At 41.0% G+C, this 24,871-nt stretch overlaps 1 protein-coding gene across 3 annotated transcripts in view; it reads right to left on the reverse strand.

The window, feature by feature from the left end:
• The window catches only part of LOC122985074 (guanine nucleotide-binding protein G(o) subunit alpha), a 96,571-nt gene that overhangs the window by 54,173 nt on the left and 17,527 nt on the right, over positions 1-24,871 (reverse strand). For all 3 annotated transcript variants that reach the window (XM_044355460.1, XM_044355461.1, XM_044355458.1), the window contains one exon: positions 21,033-21,174. In XM_044355460.1, coding sequence (XP_044211395.1) covers positions 21,033-21,174 — 142 coding nt within the window. The remainder of the gene's footprint in view (positions 1-21,032; positions 21,175-24,871) is intronic.

Raw genomic sequence — 24,871 nt, forward strand, 5'->3', positions numbered from 1 at the left:
GTTCATATTCTCTACTTTTGCCTTACAGCTATTAGAAACAGCCCTTAGCATTAACCAGTGAAGTGTGAGATTCGGCAGGGTAAAGTTGCCATATAGTTGCATCACTCTCATGTTATGCATCATGCTGCTGTCCCCGGCGGGAAATTCAGCTGATGGAAATTTTCACGTATTAACAGATAATAAAAGTCTGCTCTATTTGCATTATCTGTGAGTAATAGTGCGACCAGCTGTGCAATGTTATTATCTGAGGATAGTGTGTGTGTGTGTGTGTGTGTGTGGCATACAGGTGTGGCATATTCAAGAAACAAAAAGCTAGAGAGACATATCTGATAAAGAGATGATGTGTTCAAGTGTGTGTGTGTGTAGAGTTGGGTAATGCTGCTGTTGAGGTGGACGAAAATACAGCTATATCGACCAAAGACAGGAAGAGAGAAGGGCAGAAAGAGAGAGAGCAAGAGAGAGAGAGAAAGAGAGAGAGAGAAAGAGAGAGAGAGAGAGACTCACGCTGATGGTATCTGCTAACCTTCAATTAGCAGCGGTAGTCAGCAGGGCATTGATTAGCCTCTAAATGCCAGAGCAGTGTGCAAACACCCACATCCAAAGACACACATGCATGCACATGCATAGGTATGAATTAATGTCACGAGTAATTTCATAGGGATTAGATGTTCATGGACACTACTGGTGACAGCGGCTTTATCCTGCGGGAAAGATGACAAAAATAGCAAAACATTTATTCTGTCAGTTGGACTGGGTCGTCATTTCCTTTCAAAATATGTCAGAGTGGTGTTGTACAGGTGTTGTTGATGTGATTCTTAATAGTAGAGGATTCTCAATCACCTGACACTGGCCCAGTTCACGCTAAAGCTACAACTGTTTTGCGTTTTCTGAATTCCTTGCTTGACCCGAGCTCTCTAAATTAAACTTTTTTCCAAGGTCACGGAAAATAAATGTTTCTGAACAACTGATGCTTTCCAGAATGATAATCTTTTGAGAAGGATTCACGGCACGTAACTGCACCAGTACTGCTCTCCATACAGTATGTCAATGATCTGCTGTTGGCTTCCCCTGGGAAATTATCTATTTTATTTATTTGTGACCTTTGCTCTGTATTTTGACACCTATGTCCACTGGCTCTCATTGGAAAATCTTAATCAATGTGTGGACATCTTTGACTTAAAATTAGTTTTTATCAAGAAACAGGATGTTTAGTGATTCAGGATGATTTAGCTTATCAGGGGTCTGTTCTTAAACCTCTTTCAATTCATATGAAGGCCCTGGTTAATATACACACTTCAGATTCATTTAATCAAAATGTTGGAATTTGTTCAGTGTCTTCTCAGACTCATATCACTCACACACACACACACACTCATTATTAAAGTTAACAACAAGCTCCATGTGGACAAAGAAGATAAGGTAGTCGTTCAGTCCTGTTTTCCCAAATTCAAAGAACAAAAAGACTATTATGATGATTATGATGATTACTCTCATCACACAAACACCTTGACTACTTTATTTCCTTCATCATCATAGTTACAATAATCTCTTTGAAATGAGTGATGCTCTGTCTGTAGCTCCACTGACTTCCTGTTAATAGATATCTAATTTGTACATATAATACATGCTGTATATATTTGGTTCTCTGGTTCTGGTTTTCTTGTGTTTATCTCAGCCTTCCTCCATCTTTTGCTCTCTTTCACTGCCATTCTCTTTAGCTCTCCATCTGTCTGGGTTTTACACTGGAGGAGCAAAAATGTGTCCTTCGACAAACATAATTAACAGCATGCTGACTGTGTTGCTGTGTGTGTGTGTGTGTGTGTGTGTGTGTGTGTGTGTGTGTGTGAGTGAGTGAGAGGTAAACTGAACGGTGTGTGAATATGGCTAGCAGGATGTGTAAACCCGTAGCAATACATCAACCTTGCGTGTCATACACAGACCTGCGCCTGTCCTTGTATACGTTGATTGTGTTATGTCTGACTGTTTGTTTCCGTGTGTGTGTGTGTGTGTGTGTGTGTGTGTGTGTGTGTGTGTGTGTGTGTGTGTAGCCATAGATCAGAATAGACAGTGCCCAGCCAGAAAACCACTGAGTCAGAGTTTCATTACCTGGTCAGAAACTCAGCACCAAGGCCAGGCACTCATTCATGATGCTGGCTGACACGCACGCACGCACACGCAAGTACACGCACGCTCACACACACACAGACCTCATTCTGTAGGTCACAGGCATGCAAAGGCACATTTGCATGCCTTGAAAACTGTCATAGATGCACTTGCTTGCATACAGAGAGGGTTTGATCATCGCCCTAATCTGACAACCGAAGAACATTTTGATGATTGAAACACCCCTCTGATTTGGAACGCCCCCCTCAGCTTTAACAGAATACTGACAGGATGGGCTAAACCATCTCCACATCACAGAGAGGAGAAGAATTACAGCAATGACATACAACTCATAACTTATGCAATGAGGAGATGAGAGAGGATTTCATCCACAGATTCTGTTTTTATACAGTTAAATCACTTTCATTCATGTCAGACATAACTGTAATGATTGGATATTCCTTGCTGATATAAGCAATTGAAATCATCTGAGTAACACAGTGAATTGGCATTTCGGGGAGTGTTTGTTTGTGCCTCAGTGCCTGCGCTTTTTCATTTTATATTATGAAGAGGCTTTGATCCAGAAACGAAAGTGTGAATGCTGCAAAAAAAACAAACTAATTTTAAACGATCATTCGTATTACAAAGCTTCTGCTTCGCTGCAGTGCTCCTCTTTTACTCTCTGCTTTGCTTTCATTTTCCTCTTTTTTTTGGTCACATTTTCCTGCTTTTTCTCACTGTAGTGCACATATTATCAGCAGTGGTTCTCCTTTTAACAACTGAATCATTGAGGTTATAGTTTTTGACTGTCCAACCCTCTATAGTAAACCGTCGTCAGTCACTTAGCCTAGTTGTGTGTAAAGACTTACTAAGTGAAGATTTATATGTCACTAACAAGTTAACACGCACAAGTTACAGTAAAGATTGATTGTTACTAAATATTTATACCAAGTGACTGTCAGGTGTAACAGTTACTGTTAGCTAACGGAACTAGCTAACAGAAGTAACGTTAGCTTAAAGGCGTAATACGGAATTCGGCTGACATATTTGACCCGACACTTCAAAAATACTGTTTATTAATCATGTAGACTTGTAAAACTTTATATTTACTTTCACAAAAACCGTAATACACCTCTACAAAATGTTATACCAGCAACAACGACCTGAATAACTTACTAGTAACTCAAATATGTATGTTCTGTGTGTGAATGAACCAAAGTCATGTCTACAGTTAAAAAGCAATGACAGTTAACAGATGTGTCACAACTGATTTTAACATTACTTAAGCCTTGTGTCATTTCTTAACTTCATATGGTGCAACCCGAAATAGTAAATCACTTGTTTGAAAGTAGTAGTAGTGGTTGTTACAAAGAATCCAGGGAGGACTTTACACACAAACTTAGCTGTTGATGAATAGCTGGTACGAACCAATCCTGAACAGTAAGTTACCCTGACTCCTGACAGCAATAAATCAAGTCACTGCACTCCTCACAACCTGTGAATCATCTAATGTTAGAAAATGTTGGAGGAGACTGCTGCGCTTCAAACGAGGATGTTAACACCGGAGACTTCTGAACTCTGTGGCAATTTTCTAGTGACTCATGCCAGCGAGTTGTTAAACAAGATTGAAAATAACTGCGAATGATTACCCTCCTCTCTACAGGGAATGTTGTCGACGTTTAAGGGCACATGGCCTCCACCTGTTCAAGAATCATCATACTACTGAAAAAGATCATTCTTGTCTGCAGCCAGGTCCTGATGACACATCCCATACCTCCGTCGTCAAGAAGACACACTCAGTGTCAGCTTGTTGATAACCAGCTCACCCCGGCTCCGCCGCGCCGTCCACCTCTGCCCCAAACTCTGCCGGTTACGCCAAACACAATCAACACCGGCAGCCTTGCTGGTAATGAAGATGACAGGAGGAGAGATCAGCTCTCTCCTGCTCGGGTGGATGAGCCTGATAAGGTCAGGGAGGTCACTGAAAGTTCAGTTATGACTGGTGAGAGCAGGATGCCTCACCACTCCTTGTTTTGATTGGTGGTTCGGTTAAGATAAAGCACTCGACCCCCACACTGTACATGTGTCACGTTTTATATATCTCAACCACCATCAGTGTTAAAGAACGTTTGAAGCACAAGAACTTAACTTAATTAAAAAAACAGTTTTAATGAATAGTTAAATCACTACATACAAACTCCATTTTACGTTTGTAATTTAAGCTCGTTTGAGCCAAAACAACAGCGCAGAAATCCTTCCTGAAGAAATGGACCACAGCGGTGCGGCCGAGCTCTTTAACATTGAAAAGAGTTCCGTTTGAGAGGCCAGTCTCTGACCATCCACTGGCTGACCTCACCACACAAAAATATACACACACACACACGGGTAACAATGGGGTAGAAATTCAATAGCCGCAACCTTTTACCCCTTCGATGCCTATAAACAGACACGTACATATACTCAAATAAACGCAGGAACACGCGCGCACACACACACACACACAGCCGCTGCAGCCACCGCACTCTGCCAAATGCCTGGTTTCTAAATAAGAGTCAGTCATCAAATATAGATTCAAATGTCCTTCATAATTTAAATCTACAAGGCACAGAAGCACGCACACACACAGACACACACACACTTTCATTGCCTTCTCTCTGTGTACATACTGTGTGTGAATATGTTGTATGTTGTATGTGTGTACATCACTGAGCAGGAAACTAGGACACTACAGAAAAAAATGGAAAGGATGGAGGGTGGGGGTGGGGGTGGGGGGGGCGGACGGAGAGAAAGGGAAGAAAAAGAAAGTAATATAAACAAAAAGCTGTGCCACTCTGTCATCAGGTGTGACCATGTCTCTGTGCAACAATTACGGTTCCATCTTTTACTCCCCTTCTTCCTCTTCTGATACTCCTCTCTCTCTCACACACACACACACACACACACACACACACACACACACACGTGAGTGTTGTTCAACAGGTCAAAACGGACCAGTGAGCTAACTGTCATCATTCTTCTCACATCAATGCGAAGCGGTGAGTCAGTTTGGATTTAATGCTGTTAGTCAGTTGCCTGGTGGTTTTGGTATTATGAGAGTGTTTTGTCAGTGAGGCTGAGGTTTAAAGACTTTGCCTTTGTGCGTGTGACGGTTGGCTCACATGCTGGTACGGAAATGTAGAGGCTAGGAGCAAAAGCCAGCTCACAAAAATAGTTAACACAGACAGAGAGATTATAAGGAACCCCCCCCCCCCCCCCCCCCCTCCGGAGACAGTTGGTGGAGCTGTACACCACACAAACCACGAGGAAAGCAACATTAATAGTTCAAGACCCTTCACATCCTTTGACTAATGAAGAAACTCCCTTCAGGAAGAGGATATAGAGTACTCACAGCAATGAGAAACATCTTTAAGAGATCTTTTATTCCATCCTCTGTCATCTAATTAAACTAATTTATTAGATATTAGTGACTGCTGCTGTTTTTATGTCTATTTAGGATATGTATTTACTTTCATTCCAACTGTTTGTTATTAGAGGCACACTAATTTATTGTCTTTATCATATATTCTATCCCATGGCAGAGGAAGTTTTAAAGTGTCTTGGAAAGACGAATTTCCGAGTGAGTGGGCAATAAAGATGTCGATTCTATTCTAACAGGGCTAAAGAGAGCGAGAGCGACAACATAATCACTGTCTGTCTTAATATTTGCAGCTGATTCACTGGCATGTAATCTTGATGGACAGGCTGATATCTACTGAAGCACTGTCCTGTCTGGATGAGCCCATCCTAATGTGTTCCATCTATATGTATATCCATTAAGTTTTCTTTTTTTAGCCAGGTGTAATTAGCAGCCACAGCAGACTCAGCCTTCCCCTGACCCAGTTCAGCACCTGTATGTGGTTCATAGTATAGTCTTCCACCAGGGCACAAAGCTCTGAGCAGCGACAGAGCCGTACTTTCATTACTTTAATGTCTATTTTAAGACAAGTATAATTAACGGGCTAACTTCGTTTTCAAAAGTAGGGTGCTATTTACAGATTTACTATATATAGAGCACACTCTAGTACATGTTAGCATCACAGTGGAAACATACTTTTTATTCAGTTAGCTAACTTAGCATGTTATAACTTACATCTATGAGAGAATGGATGTTAACACTGGTATTTTTCTCATATGATCTTGGTTACTAGAATCTTGGTGTTACGTTTGAGCCTCTGCTTTGATAAGGTTCAAAATGCTGCAGCTAGAATCTTAACTAAAACAGGAAAATTTGACCATATAAAAGCAATCCTAGCCTCTCTTCATTGGCTTCCCATCCATGTTAGATCAGACTTTAAGGTGCTTCTGCTGACTTCCTGAATGGGCCCCATCATACCTGTATGATCTTAAACATTATATTCCATCTCAAACTCTCCGCTCTCTCGCGGGGTTCCTGCGTGCACGCAAAGTTAAGAAGACATCAGCAGGCGGCAGGGCCTTTTCCTATCGGGCCCTGTTCTTATAGAATAACCTCCCTGCTGACATCAGACAATCTGCTGAGTCCTTTCAATATAAACTTAAATCTCATCTTTTTGCCTTAACCTTTAACTAGTTGCCTTTAATAGAGTACTTCCTGACCTTGTACTGCACGGTGGGTCAGTTTCTGTCTCAATGAATTTATTAAGAGCTGCCCTGCTGACAAGATTCTTGATTATTGCAACTGTTCTGATAACCGTTGCATCTCTCTATCCGTCTGTTTGTTTGTGTCACAAGCAGATGAGTGTCTAAGCTGTGTGCCCCTCTCTCTCCCTATTTTCTCCTCCTGTCCTCTCTTGTATCTCAAGCATCTCTCGTTGGACCAGCACCCGTTCTGGAACCGCTCTGTTTCCCTGGCTGTTGGTACCATTTCCTGAGGATTTGGATCTGGTTCCCCATCCTGCAGGAGTTCAGCCTCACATATATGTGATATGAGTCTCCCCTGTGTACATGTGTAGTCTGTCCTCCTGCCAGGTCTCCATGGTGACGGAGGTCGCGTGGCTCAGGTCCTATTCTATTCTGTTCTGTTGGCATCTGGAAGCTGCTTGGCGTCCTCTTCATCGCATTTTTCAAATATATTATAAATCCATTATAATTTTGTTATCCTGTTCAATGCTGTATTCTGTCATTTGTGTTCTGTTCTATTGCATGTCTTTCTGTCCTGGCAGTAATCCCTCTTCTGTTGCTTTTGCTGAGGTTTCTTCCATTTTTTCCCCATGTTAAGGGTTTTTTTTAGGGAGTTTTTCCTTATTTGAATGGGGAGTTTAAGGACAGAGGATGTTGTGTTGCTGCACAGACTGTAAATCCCCCTGAGGCAAATTTGTGATTTGTGATATTGGGTTATACAAATAAAACTGTCTTGACTTGACTTCATGGCTTATCTGTTGACTTATACATTCAAACATAATATCCTCACAGATTTTTTTAATAACTCCCTGCTTTGATTGCTCCAAATGGGTGAAAAATTCACTCTCACTAAAATGAATTATACAATACTAACTTTAAATAATCAATTCCAAAACGTGTTAATTTGCTGCATATGACCAGACAATGAAAAATACTGACCAGCTAGATGACAGGAGGAGGATGTATGACAGGGATGATATATTATACATATAGGCAGGTGTCTATTTTTAGCCTGGCCTAATTAGCTGCTCCAGCAGTTGGCTGACAGACTGAACGAGAACAGAGAAGAATTCAGGCACAACAACATAAAAGAACATCAGCGTACAAAACTCTAAACTGCTTGACATATGAGCGCTCGCTGTTGTGTTTTCCCAACAATTTGCTTTGTGACAAACTGTCAAAAGCAGGAATTTGTTCAAACCAATATTGATGTTAACACGCTGCATTCAGAGTAATAGTTACATAAGGCATCCCATAAGAGATGCAAATCCAATTAATTCAATAGTGGAAGGAGAAAGTGAAATTGTACGCACCTCAAATGGAATATGTGATTTATTATCACTCGTTGAGATTCTGTGTTTCCCAAAATACAAGCCAAATAGACACAAAAGCCTAACATTTGAAATAATGACTATCCTCTTGTCATTAAGAGCTGTTGTCATTTGTTATCTGTCTTTCCTCTGGTAATATCACACCCTTACAGAAGGTACAGTGTTCAGCTTTTATTGAAACAGTTTTCTAGAGGTGTTAATCCAGCTTTAAGGTGATTTTGTAGTTAGTGGTGCTGTCAAACTGTATTCCTTTATACTGACAGCTGTTTCTTATATTTCATCCACCACATTTATATCAATAAGTGGGAAAAACCTCTCAGTATACAACTAAATACAATTCAACAGCACCACAAACTACAGCCTCCAAAATAACTATTAAGTTGAATCAATGCCTCTTTAAAACATTCTCAATAAAAACTTGGATGAAATTGGGATTCGTACATACCTGGCAATAACAGTAAAGTTATTCCAATGATTTCATCTCATGGTTTACTGTATATCATCTCATCACTAGCGTATGTCTGTGTGTGTGTTTGCAAACAGCATATACTGTATACAGAACGGTAGTAAACTGCATCTGTGGGTCTGAATGACAGGAACTGATGACATCTGGCTGCTTTGCAGAGGCGTGAAAATGCGATGACATTAAAGCATGGTGCTTTATCAACCTCATCCATTCTACACACACACACACACACACACACACACACAGGCATGAAATGGCATAGTAATGTGCCAGTATGCTAAACCCTAAGGACCATCTTCCATGCTCCCTCCCTCTCTCTCTCTCTCTCTCTCTGTGCTCTTTTTCTCTCACTCTATTCATCATGCTTTACACCTAAGGGAGAATATTTCATCTCTCTCTCTCTTTGGGGAATATGGGCTGTGTTCTGTCTCTCACCACCTGAGAACTCAATCCCTGAGGTAACTTACACACACCCCTTGAGAAAACACTACTACTGGACACACACACACACACATAAAGGCCAGTTACCTTCATGACTGACTGCTCACGAGCCCATCTAAGTGACTCACTGACATAAAACTATTTATTTCATCACAAAACGACCCTTTTGAACTACTCTATTGTATTCTGTTGTTGAGGAGATTTTGCAGAGGAGCAGTAGTCTCACACAACATCGGAAATACTCTCTTCTTCCCCCCCCTTTCTTTCTCCACATCATTTTATTTACTGTATCAAAAGATAGAGCTGCAAATTCTAGCCAAAATATGGCTTTAAAAATTTAAAATCACACTACACTTGGATTCCCAAATACATTGAGTTTGGTCACAGTCTCAGCTGTTCTTAAAAGCCAGCTTCTAAGATTTTCAGTCATTCCATAAAGTCTGTGAATGTGAGTGTGTGTGTGTTTGATTTTTGGAAGTTTGAGGTTTTTCTCTGAAGCTAGTGCTTAGCAAACCAGCACTGATGATTGGCGGCCTTGGTAACTGGGGGCGACAAGAGCAAGGCATCATGGTCCTGTTCTTAGCGGCGCAGTGTTGTGGTCTGGCATGGCGAGACAGGTCCATGTGCCTGTCATATGATGCTGGCAGCACCAGACTGGCAAACAGTGAGGAGGTTAGTGAGAGAGAGAGAGAGAGAGAGAGGCCATGTATTAAATGTGTGTGTGTGTGTGTGTGTGAGCTCTGGTAGAGAACTAGTTGTGTGTGGTGCACAAGTGTGTGTATGTTGCCTCCCCTCAAGGCCCTAGTCTGAGCCTTTTCTGATGTTATGGAGTCTGACGTGTTGTGCGGGCTTTACTCTATCTAAAAGGCACTGCTGGTTCTCTCTCTCTCTCTCACACACACACACACACACACACACACACACAAGAGGGCGACAGAATGAGATAACAGATAACGTAGCTAAATGTAGTCAAAAAAGGAGCGTGTCGCAATTATACGCAGACGCACACACACACACACACACACTCTTCTCAGAACCAATTTAGCCCTTCGTGGCTGATAATAGCAGAAATTATTATTCTGTCTGAAACACGACTTCAATCTCTGATATTCCTTTCATTGCTCTACATGACGCTGTCCCACATAAAACCTGACTACCCTGTGACCAAACCAATAAGACTGCCTCTTCTATAGGTACAGTGTGTAGGGCTGGTTAGTACTTGATTAGTTAGAAGTAATCAACAATTTTGATGACTGAATAATCATTTCAGTTCATCCAGCTTCTCAATTTGATGCTCTTCTTTATCATATATGATACTAAACTGAATATCTTTGGGATTTGGACTGCTGGGTGGATAAATGTACTGATGTCCATCAAATGATCCATATGTATAACATTTGATGACACACACACACACACACACACACTCTTGAGGAAATGTACAAAGCTTGTTTCCACCTCAGTAAGTATCACGGAGATGTTACTGAGTCAGGCATCCGTCCATTTCCTAAACCGTTTATCCTGTTTCAAGGTCGCAGGATGCTGGAGTCTATCCCAGTATGCATTGGTTGCCAGTCTGTCACAAAGGCTGGCACACACACACACCAACACATTCGTACTCACATTCACACCTACAGGCAATTTAGAGTGGCCGGTTCAACGGACCTGCATGTCTCTGGACTGTGGGAGAGCGAGGAGAACATGCCGGCTCTACATGGAAAAGGTCCCAGCCGACCCTCGGATTCAAACCGAAGGGGTGACAGTGAAACAAGACACCGAACCAGCCAAAAGCGGAATACTTTAATTGTACTGGGCTGCTTCCAGTATCCGAGTGAAATAGAGTATTTGTAGATAGGAGCTTAGTTGATCTGGAACGGGAGACGGCCACTTCTCATCTGTGGGAAATCTCTTCTTCCATGAAAACTGACAAATACTGTACATTACAGTATAAATAATGACACTACAATATCTATAACCTGTAACCTACAACAGATGTGGAAACAAAAGACACACTCCCCAAATCTCAGGTATGGGATCGTGGTCCTTTCTGTTGCTAGGATACGGTTCATTTCTCTGCTGTGACAATCTCACTTTCATGATGCTCCCTTTCTCTCTCCCTCTCTCTGGTTTACTATATTTATCTCTCTGTCTCGCTCTTGCTGTGCATGCACTCACACATTGAGCACACACACACACACACACACACACAAACACACACACACACACACACACACACACACACACACACACACACACACACAGCTGGCCTAAAATCCAAACACAGTGTGCGCATGTGTGTGTTAATTAGCCAGCTGCAGTAACCCACAGACTAATGACCTCTCATCACCGAGAGGTGGGGTTAAAGATCGAATGTCTTGATGAATTGATGAATGCAGCCAATCAGGTGCTTTACACGGAGCTTATCTTACTGATCCGTTGGATTTGACTGGATGGACAGAATAGATCAATGAGAGTAAGAATAAAGGGAAAACTCGTGTGACAAGATTAAATGAGAGAAGGTGAAGGGAGGGAAGGAAAGATGACGAGAGGAGATAAAAGCAGTGGGAAGGAGGAGGGAGGAAGGACGGGAGAGAGAAAAGGTGAAATGATGATATGAGGAGGGAAGTGATGAGGAGAGACAGGCAGGAATAAAAGAGAAGAGGGGAGAGAAGAGGATGCGACGAGGGTAGAGACAAAGGGTGGATGCTGAAAATAACAAAAGAGGAGGAGGGGAGAGAGGAGAGAGTGAGAGGGAGGGGAAATCAAAGGGAGCTCAGCACTGCAGGAAGGTGGCAGACTGACACACACTTCAAACACATACACACACACTCACTCTCTCTCTCTCTCTCTCGACAACACCCAGACACACACAAAAACTTCAAACATATGAACGTGTGTGTGTGTTTGTAGCGGAGGTTGTGTCCATAAAATGACCTTCTTAACCTGGTTGGAAGGAATCCATACTGACACACACAAAAGCTGACTCAATAATCTCATATGGCTGTGTCACAGGCTTGGACAAACACGTGTACATGCATAAGGTGTGCGGACACACACATTAAAGCCTGACGTTGTGTCATACAGTCATGCTCTGTTATGAGGACAAATCTGTGCAGAGACCTGAGGTCACACGCAGCATCATCAATGTGCATCTTTAATGTTTTTATATATGACTCATCCAAACAGTATAAAGGAAAATAATTGCTCTTTTTCTCATCACTACGCGTTTCTCAAACTGTGTATTAGTTTACAAAAAATGGGTCAAACATTTTTCGGAACAACAAGCTCTGGAATTATTTTTAGGACTGTGAAGTTGCGTTTTAATTTTTTACTTTTGCTGTAAACAACAAGCTCACGAGCCGCTGGCCTCCTGGATCATTTAACAATACTGTGTCAATTTGTTGCTGAGAAATAATCTTCTTCCATCACACTAGTATGTTAAATGGCAGTAAATACGTCAGACTCATCAGCAGACACAGGGCAGATCCATGAAATCAGATTTGTATCATACTGTATGTCTGAAATCAGAAACATAATACAACACTATACAGTATCTACCAATTGAATCCAGAATCTAGAGATAAAACGATTAATCGATAGATTAGCTGCAAACTATTAAATTAATCGCCAGCTGTTTTGATAATAGATTAATCGTTTTGAGTCATTTTTTAAAGGTATACTATACAAGACTTCTTAGAGCGTCCGGTACAGGCGGTTACTCTTTAACCAGGTTCATCTAGTCTTTATTAAATGTACTTCACTTGCTTTCTTTAAGACTTCTGTATTTCACATTAATTACCTAATTATCTAATTTGTCCCGCCACAGTTTCATAATCAACCGAAAATATTTTTACACTTCTCATGATAACATGACATGTTTTGCGCCGTTGCTTTAGCGATATTGAAGTTTGTGGTGCTTGCGATTTTGTTGTCGGGTTTATCTGAAGGTGAGTTGTTTATGTGAAATGATTCAGGTGTGTTTTCACTCTGCTCCCAACACTGGAGCCCTGCTGTGGCTGCATGCAGGTTAAATATGGGCAGCTTTAGCTACTAGCAACTGCTACTACCCATAGGCTTGCTAAGCTAACCATCATGGCTCCAAGTTAACACAAAGCTGCAACTTCAATATGTAATATTTCACTGATAAGAAGAGGAAATACTGAAAGATAGAGCAGTTTATCTCAGTGCTGGAGTGTATTTCATTCAATCTAGAAGAAAAAAACACAGAACGGTTCAATATTGTCTGTTTTCAAGCATCAGTTTGCAACACAGGACAATAACATGACAGACTATAAATGTTAAAGTCTTGTCTTAATGTTATCTAAGAGCAAAACTAGCGATACTGGAAACAAACGGCTCATATCTGTTCCTGTGCTTTGCTATATGCTACTACTATGCTATGCTACCACTGATAATAACTTGGCTTTCAAGTGTTGTACATTACATGAACACTGTTGCTAAGCAACTAACAAAATGGACGCCACTGTGTTTCTTTTTTTCCTCTCCTGTATTTTAGTATTTGGGAATTTATTTTATTTTTTCCAATCTCACTTAATGCCAGAAAATAATTGACAGATTAATTGACAATAAAAATAATTGTTAGTTGCAGCCCTACCATCTATGCTGAATGTATTCTAATTGCTGAATCTATAGATATACATAAAAATGTAAGTTCAACATTTAAGTTTGAGCCTTTTCAAGGATAAGGCTGTTTTCCAACTTCCTCAGCCTGTCCTACTGGTTCCTACTGAAGACATATATTTATATAAGCATTTTTGGGGAGATTTCAACCCTTTATTATAGACAGTTGAGCGATGAAAGGAAATTATTTGAACTGTAGAAATTGTGCCTCATGGTCTGCGTCTTAACCCCTAAGCTATGGACGTGCTTTTATTTTTAAAAAAGGCAAAACAATAGCATGGAACAGCTGGACACTGTAGTTTTTTTTAGCAAACGTTACTCAAAACAGGAATAAATGGTGCATTTGCTGGGGACTATTTTCGGCTGCGTATTAATACACATTTCATGTTGAGTACTGGAGTATTGGATGGTGTATGTGGGATTGACTTAAAATAAACTACAGTACCCAAGCTTATTATGATAAAGGAACATGTCACCCCATGCAGCAGTGTGGCTCATTAATGTGTTTTTAATTAGGTTTTGGACAACAGGCACAGAGGAATAAGCTATATCAGGCTTTGGATACACAGGCAATACTTGTTAGTAGGATCAATTCATTGATGATTTACAGTAAGAGCTCATATAGAATATCACCAGGCTTATCCTTCAGCAATGTTCTTTGGGTCTTGTAGTTAAATTACCAGTTGCTAATTGTTTACAGTCAACAATATGCACAGATAAAGCAGCAAAGACTTTTTTTCTAAACCCTGAAGACACTTTATTAGTCAAAAACAGAAATTATATTGCGTATTGGTTTTTGGAGTTGAATGCATTTAGTTAAAACAGCAATATTAAGCTAAAATGAAAGTATTTCTTGTTTCTTGAATGCTAGCATGGCGTGCTTGTTTAAAGGTTTTGGATACGACATACATCAGAGAGCTAAAACAAGTGAAAGAAATTATAAAGGAGACCTGTTGTACTTATCTCCACTTTAAACTACACTTAAGTGTGCACATGTGCAGGTTGTTTTATTCTTTAATGAGCAGAGGGAACATTATCATCAGAGGGGCGTTGTTCATATACCCACACCTTGGAACTCACACACACACACACACACACACACACACACACACACACACACACACACACACACACACACACACACACACACACACACACACACACACACACACACACACACACAGCTTCACATGAGGATAACTCGCTGGTTTCCACAACAACAGGCAGCAACCTGTCTGCCAGCTCTCTCTATCTCTCTCTCTCTCTCTCTTGCTCCATCTATCCTTTCATCTCATCCCTCTTTTCATACTATCTCCCTCTCATCTTCCTCCCATCTCTCCCTTCAAGAGTCCATCGAGACACAAAGTGTTTTTCTAATGTCAGTTGTTGTGTATGTGCGTGCGTGTATGTGCTGCAGTCGAGTAGCAGCTGCGTCCTTAATTTCTACCTCTTCATCAGTCCTGCTATCTTACTATTGTGTCTTAAATGCCCCAATAACAACAGTGCTGATGATGCAAACGGTAATACAGTATCACTATATATAATGCAGGACCTGAGGAGGGAAATGAAAGGTATGGATCAGTACAACTAAAGTATAATACTGTTGGAAGTAATGCTGGAAAAGCTCTTCAGTCTGAGAGAAGCATGATATAGCAAGCAATGAAATACCTGACTGTTGGAAATTACCGCAAGTACAGAAAGCTGGCAATGAAAATGTGATGTGACGAGATGATGTGACTTATTCAGTAGTACTTTTTTTAAGGTTGCAACAAAAAATCAGTGTCTTGAACTAGAGCTGATCTCCATCTGAAGCTTGTGCTATTTGTTTACCACTGGCTTACATTTCTGCCCCTGACTTCATCTATTCCTACAAGCAGGTCAAGCGACAGTGAACAAATACGGTTGAGCATGCATGCATACACATAATGTAAGGCTTGGGAATTTTCACCCAAAGATTTGTGCGGATGCACTGAAGCAATTAGTGTATAGGAAATGGAGCCTAAGGCTGATGCATCAGCAACGCTTGTACTGGCGCACACTCAAAAAAAAAAAATCACTAGCTATTGCTTTAGGCTCGCTCTTAAGCTCCACTGATGCTATTCAGAGGAGTCAGTGCTCAAGATTCACTTGACATTCTGTATAACCAGCACAGTAGAGGTGGAAGAAAGCCCAGCTGTGCCTTGGCAAAGCACTCAAGTGTAAAGATAATGTATGTGTGGTAATTAATAGAAGGCCCACCAATATAAAGCACTGGTATTACTGTATATGCTGGCAGAAAAATGTCTGTACATAAATATTCAAAATGTTTAGGTATTATTGGACCCTTATCTTTCTTGATTATGTATGATAAGTACTCATCACATAGTATAATAATCACCATATACACCATTCGCTAAGCCCAGCCCCTTGGTTACTGTTGCTAAGCCTAGATGCATGTGCAGTGTACAATGACAATGGGAGCAAATTTTCTCTTAGTAATTTTCTAAGGAATGGGTAGAAAGAAGCAGGAGTGTCATTCTACCCAGCAACCATCAATTTTGTTGGCTTAATTGACAGCTGTAGCTATCAAGCTAATTAAGCTAACGTTAGCTTCATGAGTTGGTTGAAAATATAAACGGTCATTTTAAACCAATCAAAATCACTTGGAATGAGACCAAATTTTAAAAAACTAAACCAAATATTGAATTTGTTGTCCAAAAACACGTCAATGAGCTAAACCAGGTTACCGTAGTTTGTTATTATCTTATCACTATTTTTACTATTTGGAGCCATTTCTAAACCAGCTACTGTAGCCGCTGCCTTCAGGGACGAAGGAACATGTCACCCAGTGTAGCGGTGTGACTCGATGACATGTTTTTAATAGTTTTTGGACAACGATGCAGCTTTCCAGCACAGAGGAATACAATATGGATCCACGCACAATACTTGTAAGTAGGATGATTTCATTGTTGGTTTGGTTCTGTGCGTGAGATTTGTTGACAATAAGGAAAATATAGCAAATCACCAGCTATATCCTTCAACAGTTGATATTCTGAAGGAGCCTCTTCTTTGAAACCTCAGTGAAAACTGCTTGAAGATTCATACAACAGTGTCAACACGCAATCTATTTCAAGCCCGCTATCATTGTGTGTGTGTGCGTGTGTGTTTGTGTGTAGTGTATGTGTCACACCGCCCTTGGACATGGGCTTGCGGAATGTGTTGAGAGCAAGGCAAAACACTGGGTTACCACAGCAACCAGCCAAGGCCAGGGAAACAGATGGGGGGGGGTGTTATCAGAAGACAAGGTGAGAGCGAGCAAATGGTAGGACAGGTGGGGTTGAATATTGGTGACTTTAATTTACCATAAGGAGAAAGAAAGAACGGGGCAAAGGAAGAGTGAGATAAAAGTGGAGGTTATCTCAAAGAATGGATATACTGTATATTTTTAAAACACATTTTACTCTCCATTTGTTAGATTTTAATCACAACTACAAAAGATCTGGAACAGTCTGGTGACTTCTAGAAAATGCCATACGTATGGATAAGTGTCCCATTTTGGAGCTCGACTCTTCATCCTTTATTTGTATGAGTGGGACATTTACTGGTTACTTGAGGGGAAGTCAGAGGTAGAGTGTAGTTTAAACACAGCTCAGTCTGGTCTCTATCTCTGTCTCATCTACTGTCACATTCTCACCATTCTCTCGTAAATAATCTCCTTTCCTTCCTCTTTCCCTCTTAGGCTTTTTGGCTTTCATATTAGATACAATGTGTCTCTCTTTGTTCGCGTTCTGTTTTATTTTTCTCTGACATCCTTCTGTCGTCCGATTACTCTTACACTTTGTCTTCAAACAGATTCATTCCATTAACTTCCATAAATTATAACAAGTAATTTCACTAAACAAGTCTTTATTTTAGTTTCTTAAAGTGACTCAACAGAATATTGTTAACCTTACCCACATCACAAACCAAAACATTGGGTTAAATATAACAATATGGAAGTATGTGTTGGGTTCTTCTAACGATAGATCTCTTTGGGAGAAAAGAAATAGAAATCTCTCCCTTTAAAACTATTATTATATTATATTATGTTGGACCCTTTCCTGGGACAGATGTCAGGTTTGCTTTCTAGGTGGTGTGATTTCAAGGCTTTAATAATATCTTTCTCGAAAGAGAAGTCATTGAACTCAAGAGAAAGCAAGCAACCACAAGACAGGAGCACTTCCCTATTAATAATTTGTTTATTAATGTGGCTGGGTATACTTCAGCTGAATCACAAGATTTCTCCAATTGCTCCGTTACCATGGTACCGACTTTATGACGGTTTTTTTTCTCCACATTTTTGAATTATTCACAATGTTCATTACTGTGATGTGAAGGTAAAAACACATCCTGAACAGGATACAAGTTTTTCATGTAAAACCTCCACATCAGCTAGCTTACCGGGTTCAGGGCCAAGTCTTAATGCCCATGAGAGGAACTAACAAGTTGTTTATTTGCAACTGCTGCACAGCTCAGCACCTCTGCTCAGGGTGACGGTGTACCCTAGAGGGGCAACGGGTGTGCCTTTCATTTTTGAAAAATTTTGTAAATGGAAACTCCTCCACCTGCCCATTCATACATTATCTATACTTGTGTATCATGTGTAGGGTGTATCCAGGCCATCATTAAGAGCTGAGCCTTACTCTGGAAGGGTCTTCAGTCTATCACATAGTTAACATATACGGACAGACAACATGCACTAAAATTCACACAAGTAATGCAGAGTCAATGTAGATGTGTAACATGTCTTTAGACTGGAGCACCAACCAGCCAAGAAACACGGAGGACATGCAAACTCCTATTTTTCCCTTCCAACTCTAAATTCCTATCTTCATCATTTGTTTTCATTTTGCAACACTTCAATTCAATTTCTCTTTCTGAAACACAAAGCTATGGCTTGCATTCTTTTTTTTTTCTCACTTTATTTCTGTCTTCTTCTCAGTCCGTCCATTCTCAGTAATCCTGTTTACAAGATCCACACTCTCAGTATGAGCCACTCCCATCAGCTGTTTTCCTCCTCCTGTTTACGCAGCTCTCCATCAGAACACAGAGAAACATGCATGGAGGAGGGGGAGGGAGGGAAGGAGCGATGGAGGAGGAGATTTTCTTAAGGCACATAACCTCTGACACATCACTGATGACCACCTAACCAACACACACACACACACACACACACGCCGAGTGCCTTATTTTCCTTAAATGACTCTATGGCAACGATAACCCATCTTGCGTTAGGCCCTTCCCTTCACCTCTGACTATATTACAGTAAGCACACAAGCACACATGCACACACACACACAGATATCATATCCTAATCAATAGGTGTATTGTTATTTCAGCCCTGTACTCTGAGTATCAATAGCTTCATTGTGATTAAAAATATACTGTGCCTTTGGGTAAGGTTAAGGCCAATGACACGTGTTTGTTAGTGTGTGTGTGTGTGTGTGTGTGTGTGTGTGTGTGTGAGAGAGAGAGAGAGAGCTACAGAGAGAGGGAGCAAGAGACAGAAAGAGAAAAATCTGGAGGCTCATTTACTCTAATATTTAAGAAAACGTATTGACAAAGACAACTGTGCCTGCTCACAGGGTCGCTTACGGTATGGACTTTAATTTGATTAAAGGAGTCAGGAGTCAACATGATATAAAAGGTATATCATATTCTAATCTTGACAACTTTAATCTCCTGAATTACGTGAATTTGGGACCTAAAAAGGCGCAGGCCAGGAGAGGTTGGTGTAATGCAACGCTGCGTCTTTATGGCCGTTACATCTCTAATTAACCTCCTCCCATTGCTCCCATCGCTCTGTACTGAGATAGAACTGATGCTCTTCTGTGGATTAGACTCATAATCCTCAGTTAGCCTATCATACAGTGAAATTGTATGCTTTAGGATTTAGAGGACTTAGAAGCAGGACTAACTTAGATTGGCATGAAGGAATTTCGGTTCAAGCTTGACAGGGGTAGGTGGCAGCCATTCCCATTAGACCCCGAATCGGCGCGGGCAGAGACGGTTTAATAAATAAAAGACCCAGGGTGATGAACAGCTGTCACTCAATAACTAAGTCAAAGTCAAAGTTGTTCCGTAAGCCCAAGAAGAAAGAAAAACATTTTTAACACCATAAAGAGCTTTAAAATATGACTTAAACATTCGGTGTCAGCTCTTCAAATAACTACAAAAGGAAAACAAATGAGAAAAACAAAATCCTTTCTACAGAAGGCCTCTGCAAACAATCAATATGTTGCTGTTGCTATAGTGGATTGTAGTTTCTGCTTGAAAAATGATAATGAGCACTTGTTAAGGTTGATATCCAAACAAAGAAACACAGATGAGCCCAGATTTCACCTCTGCTCATCCACCTCCAGCTGAAATCATAGTGCTGCTACGGTCTGCTGCATGTACATATGTTTAAGTCAGTCTGGGAAAATGGTAAACGCACATGCTCACCGCTCACACTGTAACTGCACGATGCTGCAAGGTGTTCATTAACCAGTGACACTGATGAAAAGGTTTATTCTAGTGGCGAGAGTCTTTGAATCATGTGATGCCTGTGAGCCTGTGGCGACTGAACAGGAAGTGTGTCATCCCTTCGCAAAAAAAAAAAAAAAAAAAGAGTCCTACTTGCGCTAAGCGGGAATATTTCACTTTAACAGTCTGTACATTTCTTCATCAGTGTGGGTGGAAAACGCTAATGTTGTCTAATCTCTCACCTTCCTTCAGCTCTCCACAACAAAGTACTGTGACACCAACAACACCTCCCACCGATATTAGATGTACACATTTTTCATACACAGCAATAAGCTAATGTTAACTACAGTATTCTCCAGCACTGCTTGTGACAGATTCACTGCAATTATAGTGACGCTGTCCTAATAATGTGATATGCTGTTGGTCCCCATACAGAGATGTATTTTTTTTATTTTCCAGGAGGTCAGAACAAGGACCTGAAGCTGGTATACATCAGTGTCTCGCCCAGAGATACTTTATCAGGTCCGATACAAGAGCCGGAGACCTGGTGCTCTGGTTGAAAGACAGTAACTCAGTGTACGGCACACGGTGCCCTCTCCCTGAACTTCATCAGTTCTCATGGCATTCATCCAGTGGCTACTTGCTGCATTCAGGACTGGAAGCTCCACATTTGGAGCACTGGCTCGGTTATTCACGTTGGTTGACATCTTCATTTAGCCTTATTCAGTTCAGTTTTGGATTTGAGAATATAAACAGTCTTAAGACATTATCTGTGACAGCTTGTTTCTGTGTAATGTGACATCATACACTTATCATTCGGTGAGAGCACCTGGCTAAGTTAAGTGTATATATGTCTGTCTGTGTGTGTATGCGATTTCATGTGTCTGGTGGTGAAAGTGTTTGGAAAGTGTGAGCGTATGAGTGCTGACCTTCCGTTCTTTGTCTCCGTACTCCAGGCCCAGTGTATCCATGGCACGGACGATGGCAGCCAGGGACTGGATGGTGTTGCTGTAAACGACGGGCTTGTACTGCTTTACGTCGTCGCCAGAGAAACCGTCCTCGTGGATGATCCTGAAGACACACAAACGCACACACATTAGTCAGTGGGTCAAATAGTTTGGACCCTGATTTTTGTCCGTAGACACAGTAATGACCGCCTCTTATGTACTGTCATACAGACAGATTAGCATAGAGAAAACACAGGGAGAGTAAAAGACAATGGAGGATTAGACGAGTGTGTGTGTTCCTGCAACTGACAAATATATACATACATTACATGGAGGTCAATTAAAAGTTATTAAAATGAACGAAGTGGAAGATGCGTCAATGTGTTGCTGGTTAGAAGGGTTAGGTAAATAAAGGAGGGGGAAGGTTTGGAAGAATTGGGGTGATGGGTTAGAGAGAAATACAGGTGGTTGAAGGAGAGTTACAACAAAAACACACAAAAACGGAGGAGGGGGGGAGAAATAACCAGTAGGCTAAGCTGACATTTAGGCACACGGTGCTAGCAGCAGCCTATCCCGCTGTTTTAAATGTCACGCAGTCTTTCACTGCTACTAACACAAGGGCACACCGACAGACAGACAGACAGACAGACAAGACAGTTAGCCAGGCAGACAGACTGGCAGGAAGAAATACTGTACAGATCAGACCAATCAGACAAAGTCACAGAGGCAGAGAGATGACACACGTAGATGAGCAGCTAAGAACAGACAGGACACCAGAAAACAATTGCATAATAGATACAGACAGACAGACAGACAGACAGACACAGGTTGGGGCAACATTGTAAAGTAATTCTGATTGGACAATCTCCCCAGGCATTAATTAGCAGGGGTGAACATGCCCTCCCTACAGCCAAGGCTGAGGATCGAATACGGCTCCCTCATGAACTCACAGTGCTAACCTTTCTCTAAACAACTACATTCCTTCTAGCCCTGTATCTATTACTATCCACCAGTATAAATCCCTATTATTGAGGCTCTGCCCTCCTGACACCACCTGACACACCATAGAGATTAGCCGAAGGGTGCCCCACCCATTAATCTCTATGGTGTAGTAAATACTGTTTGATGTGCCTGCTGACTATATGGATGCCAGAGAGCCAATCACTAGAGATTGTGAAGCGAGGACACTTACTAACTTGATGCTAATGTCAAAGCTCTTCAGTCAGTACAATAAAAATACCACATTTTGACACCCAGCTTTACTTTTGAACAGATTAATCAAATCAGCCAAAGTGACATTCAAAATAAACCATCAGAATCAAAGAGGTTTTTGGTGCGAAAGGAAGAACTCGGAAAAAGCAAAAGGCTCATTCACAGAGAGTATACAGTAATCATGCACCATGAAATCTGACTAAAATTACACCAACACCACTGAGAGAACTGAAGAACAAATGTAGCCATTGTAACAAGCCCATATGTGCAGCACTGCTGAACCAAAACGCAGCTGTTTGGAAGATCTAAATTTGCCGTCCTTAGTTACAAGTTACAGAGAACAATTCTTACAACTTGAATAAGAAGCATGGGGTCTTAATTGGTTCTGCCAAAAAACATTCAAAAGTACTTTAGGTGTATGAATGGTTTGACATTTTAGGAAAAATGGTATGTATGTATGTATGTATGTATGTATGCATGTAGGGTACATGTAGGTTTAGGTGGATGAATGTTAGCTTAGCATAAAGACTGGAAAGAGAGGGAAACAGCTAGCCTGGCTCTGTCCAAAGGTGACAAAATCCACACCTTTAAAGTTCACTAACAAATATATCTCGTTGTTTAATCAATTAAAAAAGAAATGTAAAAAAAGCAATTCTAGGCTGTGAGAGGTAACCAGGTAACCAGCAGAGACTCTAGGAGGTTACTTCCCCTTCATAAATGAGATAATAGTGAACAGTGAACTCAGCAGCCACACATTTCTCTGTTCTCTATTTCTCTGTTTAGCATCTTCAGGTTAGGCTAACCCATTATTGCTAACTTTGGAGCTAACCCCCTTCACTTTTCCAGCAACAAACAACAAACAACAGACGTGACTTTTTAGCATTTATTAACTGACACACTGTAGTCTGTACTGTACCTTTACTGCCAGACTGACAGCTCGCATCCACCGTCACTTCTCTGCTGCTCACTCTTTCCCACTCGCTACACAAACATACTACGCAATGCCCTATTTCTTTACGCTACCAATAGTTTCAGTTAGTACAGTTAGTTTCCATTAGTCTGGGTGAGTTCAAAGTTGTGAAAACAACGGGGGTGTTTTGAATACACAGGTAATATGTTAGTCTGTCCCTCCTGCCGCAGGAAATAATGGATTAATCCTGGAAAGCTACTGATGTAGCACTTTTCTCCTTATGAAAGTAACACAGAGATTATTCTACCAATGAGAATTTAGTCAGACGAGAGCATATGGACCAACTAATCGTCCAGTTGACCAGCAGACTACAGCCCTGCTCAAATGTGAATATTTTATGATTTATTTAGTCTTCTATGACAGTAAAATGAATATCGTTGGGTTTGGGTCGGAACAAGGGAAGAATTTTGGGGACATCACTTTTGGCTTTGGCAAACATTTTCCACCATTTTCTGACATTTTACAGACCGAATGACTAATCAATTAATCAAGACAATAATCAACAGTTTATTCCGTATTGAAAACATTGGTTAGTTGCAGCCCTGATCTTGTTGATCAAAGGGGAAAAATGATGTGCACGTAATTATCACAGACTGTGAGACCAAACCCCTTCTTGATGATGCCTTCAAGGAACTACATAAGACATTGAAAAAGACCACAGACGACAGAGGCTGCACCAAACAGTTAATTAATATCCCGCATCTTTATAATCTCACTCAGATTACAGTTGAAACTGCAGAGCAACAACATGGCATTCTCAAATAGTTTAGTGGGATTTTGTCTTAGACGTTTTAATTCGTTTCTTTGCCTCTCACACATGCACAGGCGAACACACACTCACACACACACTTCTCTCTGTCTCAAATACACGTCAGCAGCTGTATGCAGTGTCGTTTGTGTGCATCATATGAAAAACACGTGCCACTATACATCATCTGTATGCAAGTTTATGTGTGTTCATGTTTATGTTATGTGTATGTGTGTGTGTTTGCGGTCTCGAGGACAGCATGGTCCCAGGCAGTGTAATGTTTCAGATCAATCAGGCAGCCTGCCAGTCCTACATAAATACACCAGGCTTCTATTTACATCTGTGACTTTTACATAGTGGGCCAAAGCACTGATCTATACACTGTAACTAGCATGGATATTGTGCTAATTCTTATCTGTGTGATGTCCACATCAGCTTACATGTCCAATAAAATTGCATACAGAGCAGAAAACAAATATCTTTTTCTGTAGCTTCTGTACGCTAGCGTCATCTTTACTCTGTCCTCTCTTCTCTCACTCTCTTAATTACGTACCACCCTGACACTTCTTCTGAAGTTCTTTCTTCCATCTTTCCTTGCATCAGAAAGGTGAAACAAGGACATACTCTTAATTGGATGCTGCAGTCTCTGTGGAAACGGACCGCAGAGCTGAAGATGCAAAGAAAAGGGTGACGCGTGTTTCACAGTAACATGAAACACCAGTCAGAGACCCTAAAGAGTAGAGCTAGGCACCCCTGAGAGAGCAGAGATCCAAGAAGATCAGGAGTCCATCTTCCTGCTACATTAACATTTACATGTGTGCTGTTAACACACACCTGTTTAAAACATAGGTGATGTACTTTTCATGTCATTTAATAGTGCCGATACCCCCC

This window comes from Thunnus albacares, chromosome 7 (genome assembly GCF_914725855.1).
Source record: "Thunnus albacares chromosome 7, fThuAlb1.1, whole genome shotgun sequence".
Classification (NCBI taxonomy): Eukaryota; Metazoa; Chordata; class Actinopteri; order Scombriformes; family Scombridae; genus Thunnus; species Thunnus albacares.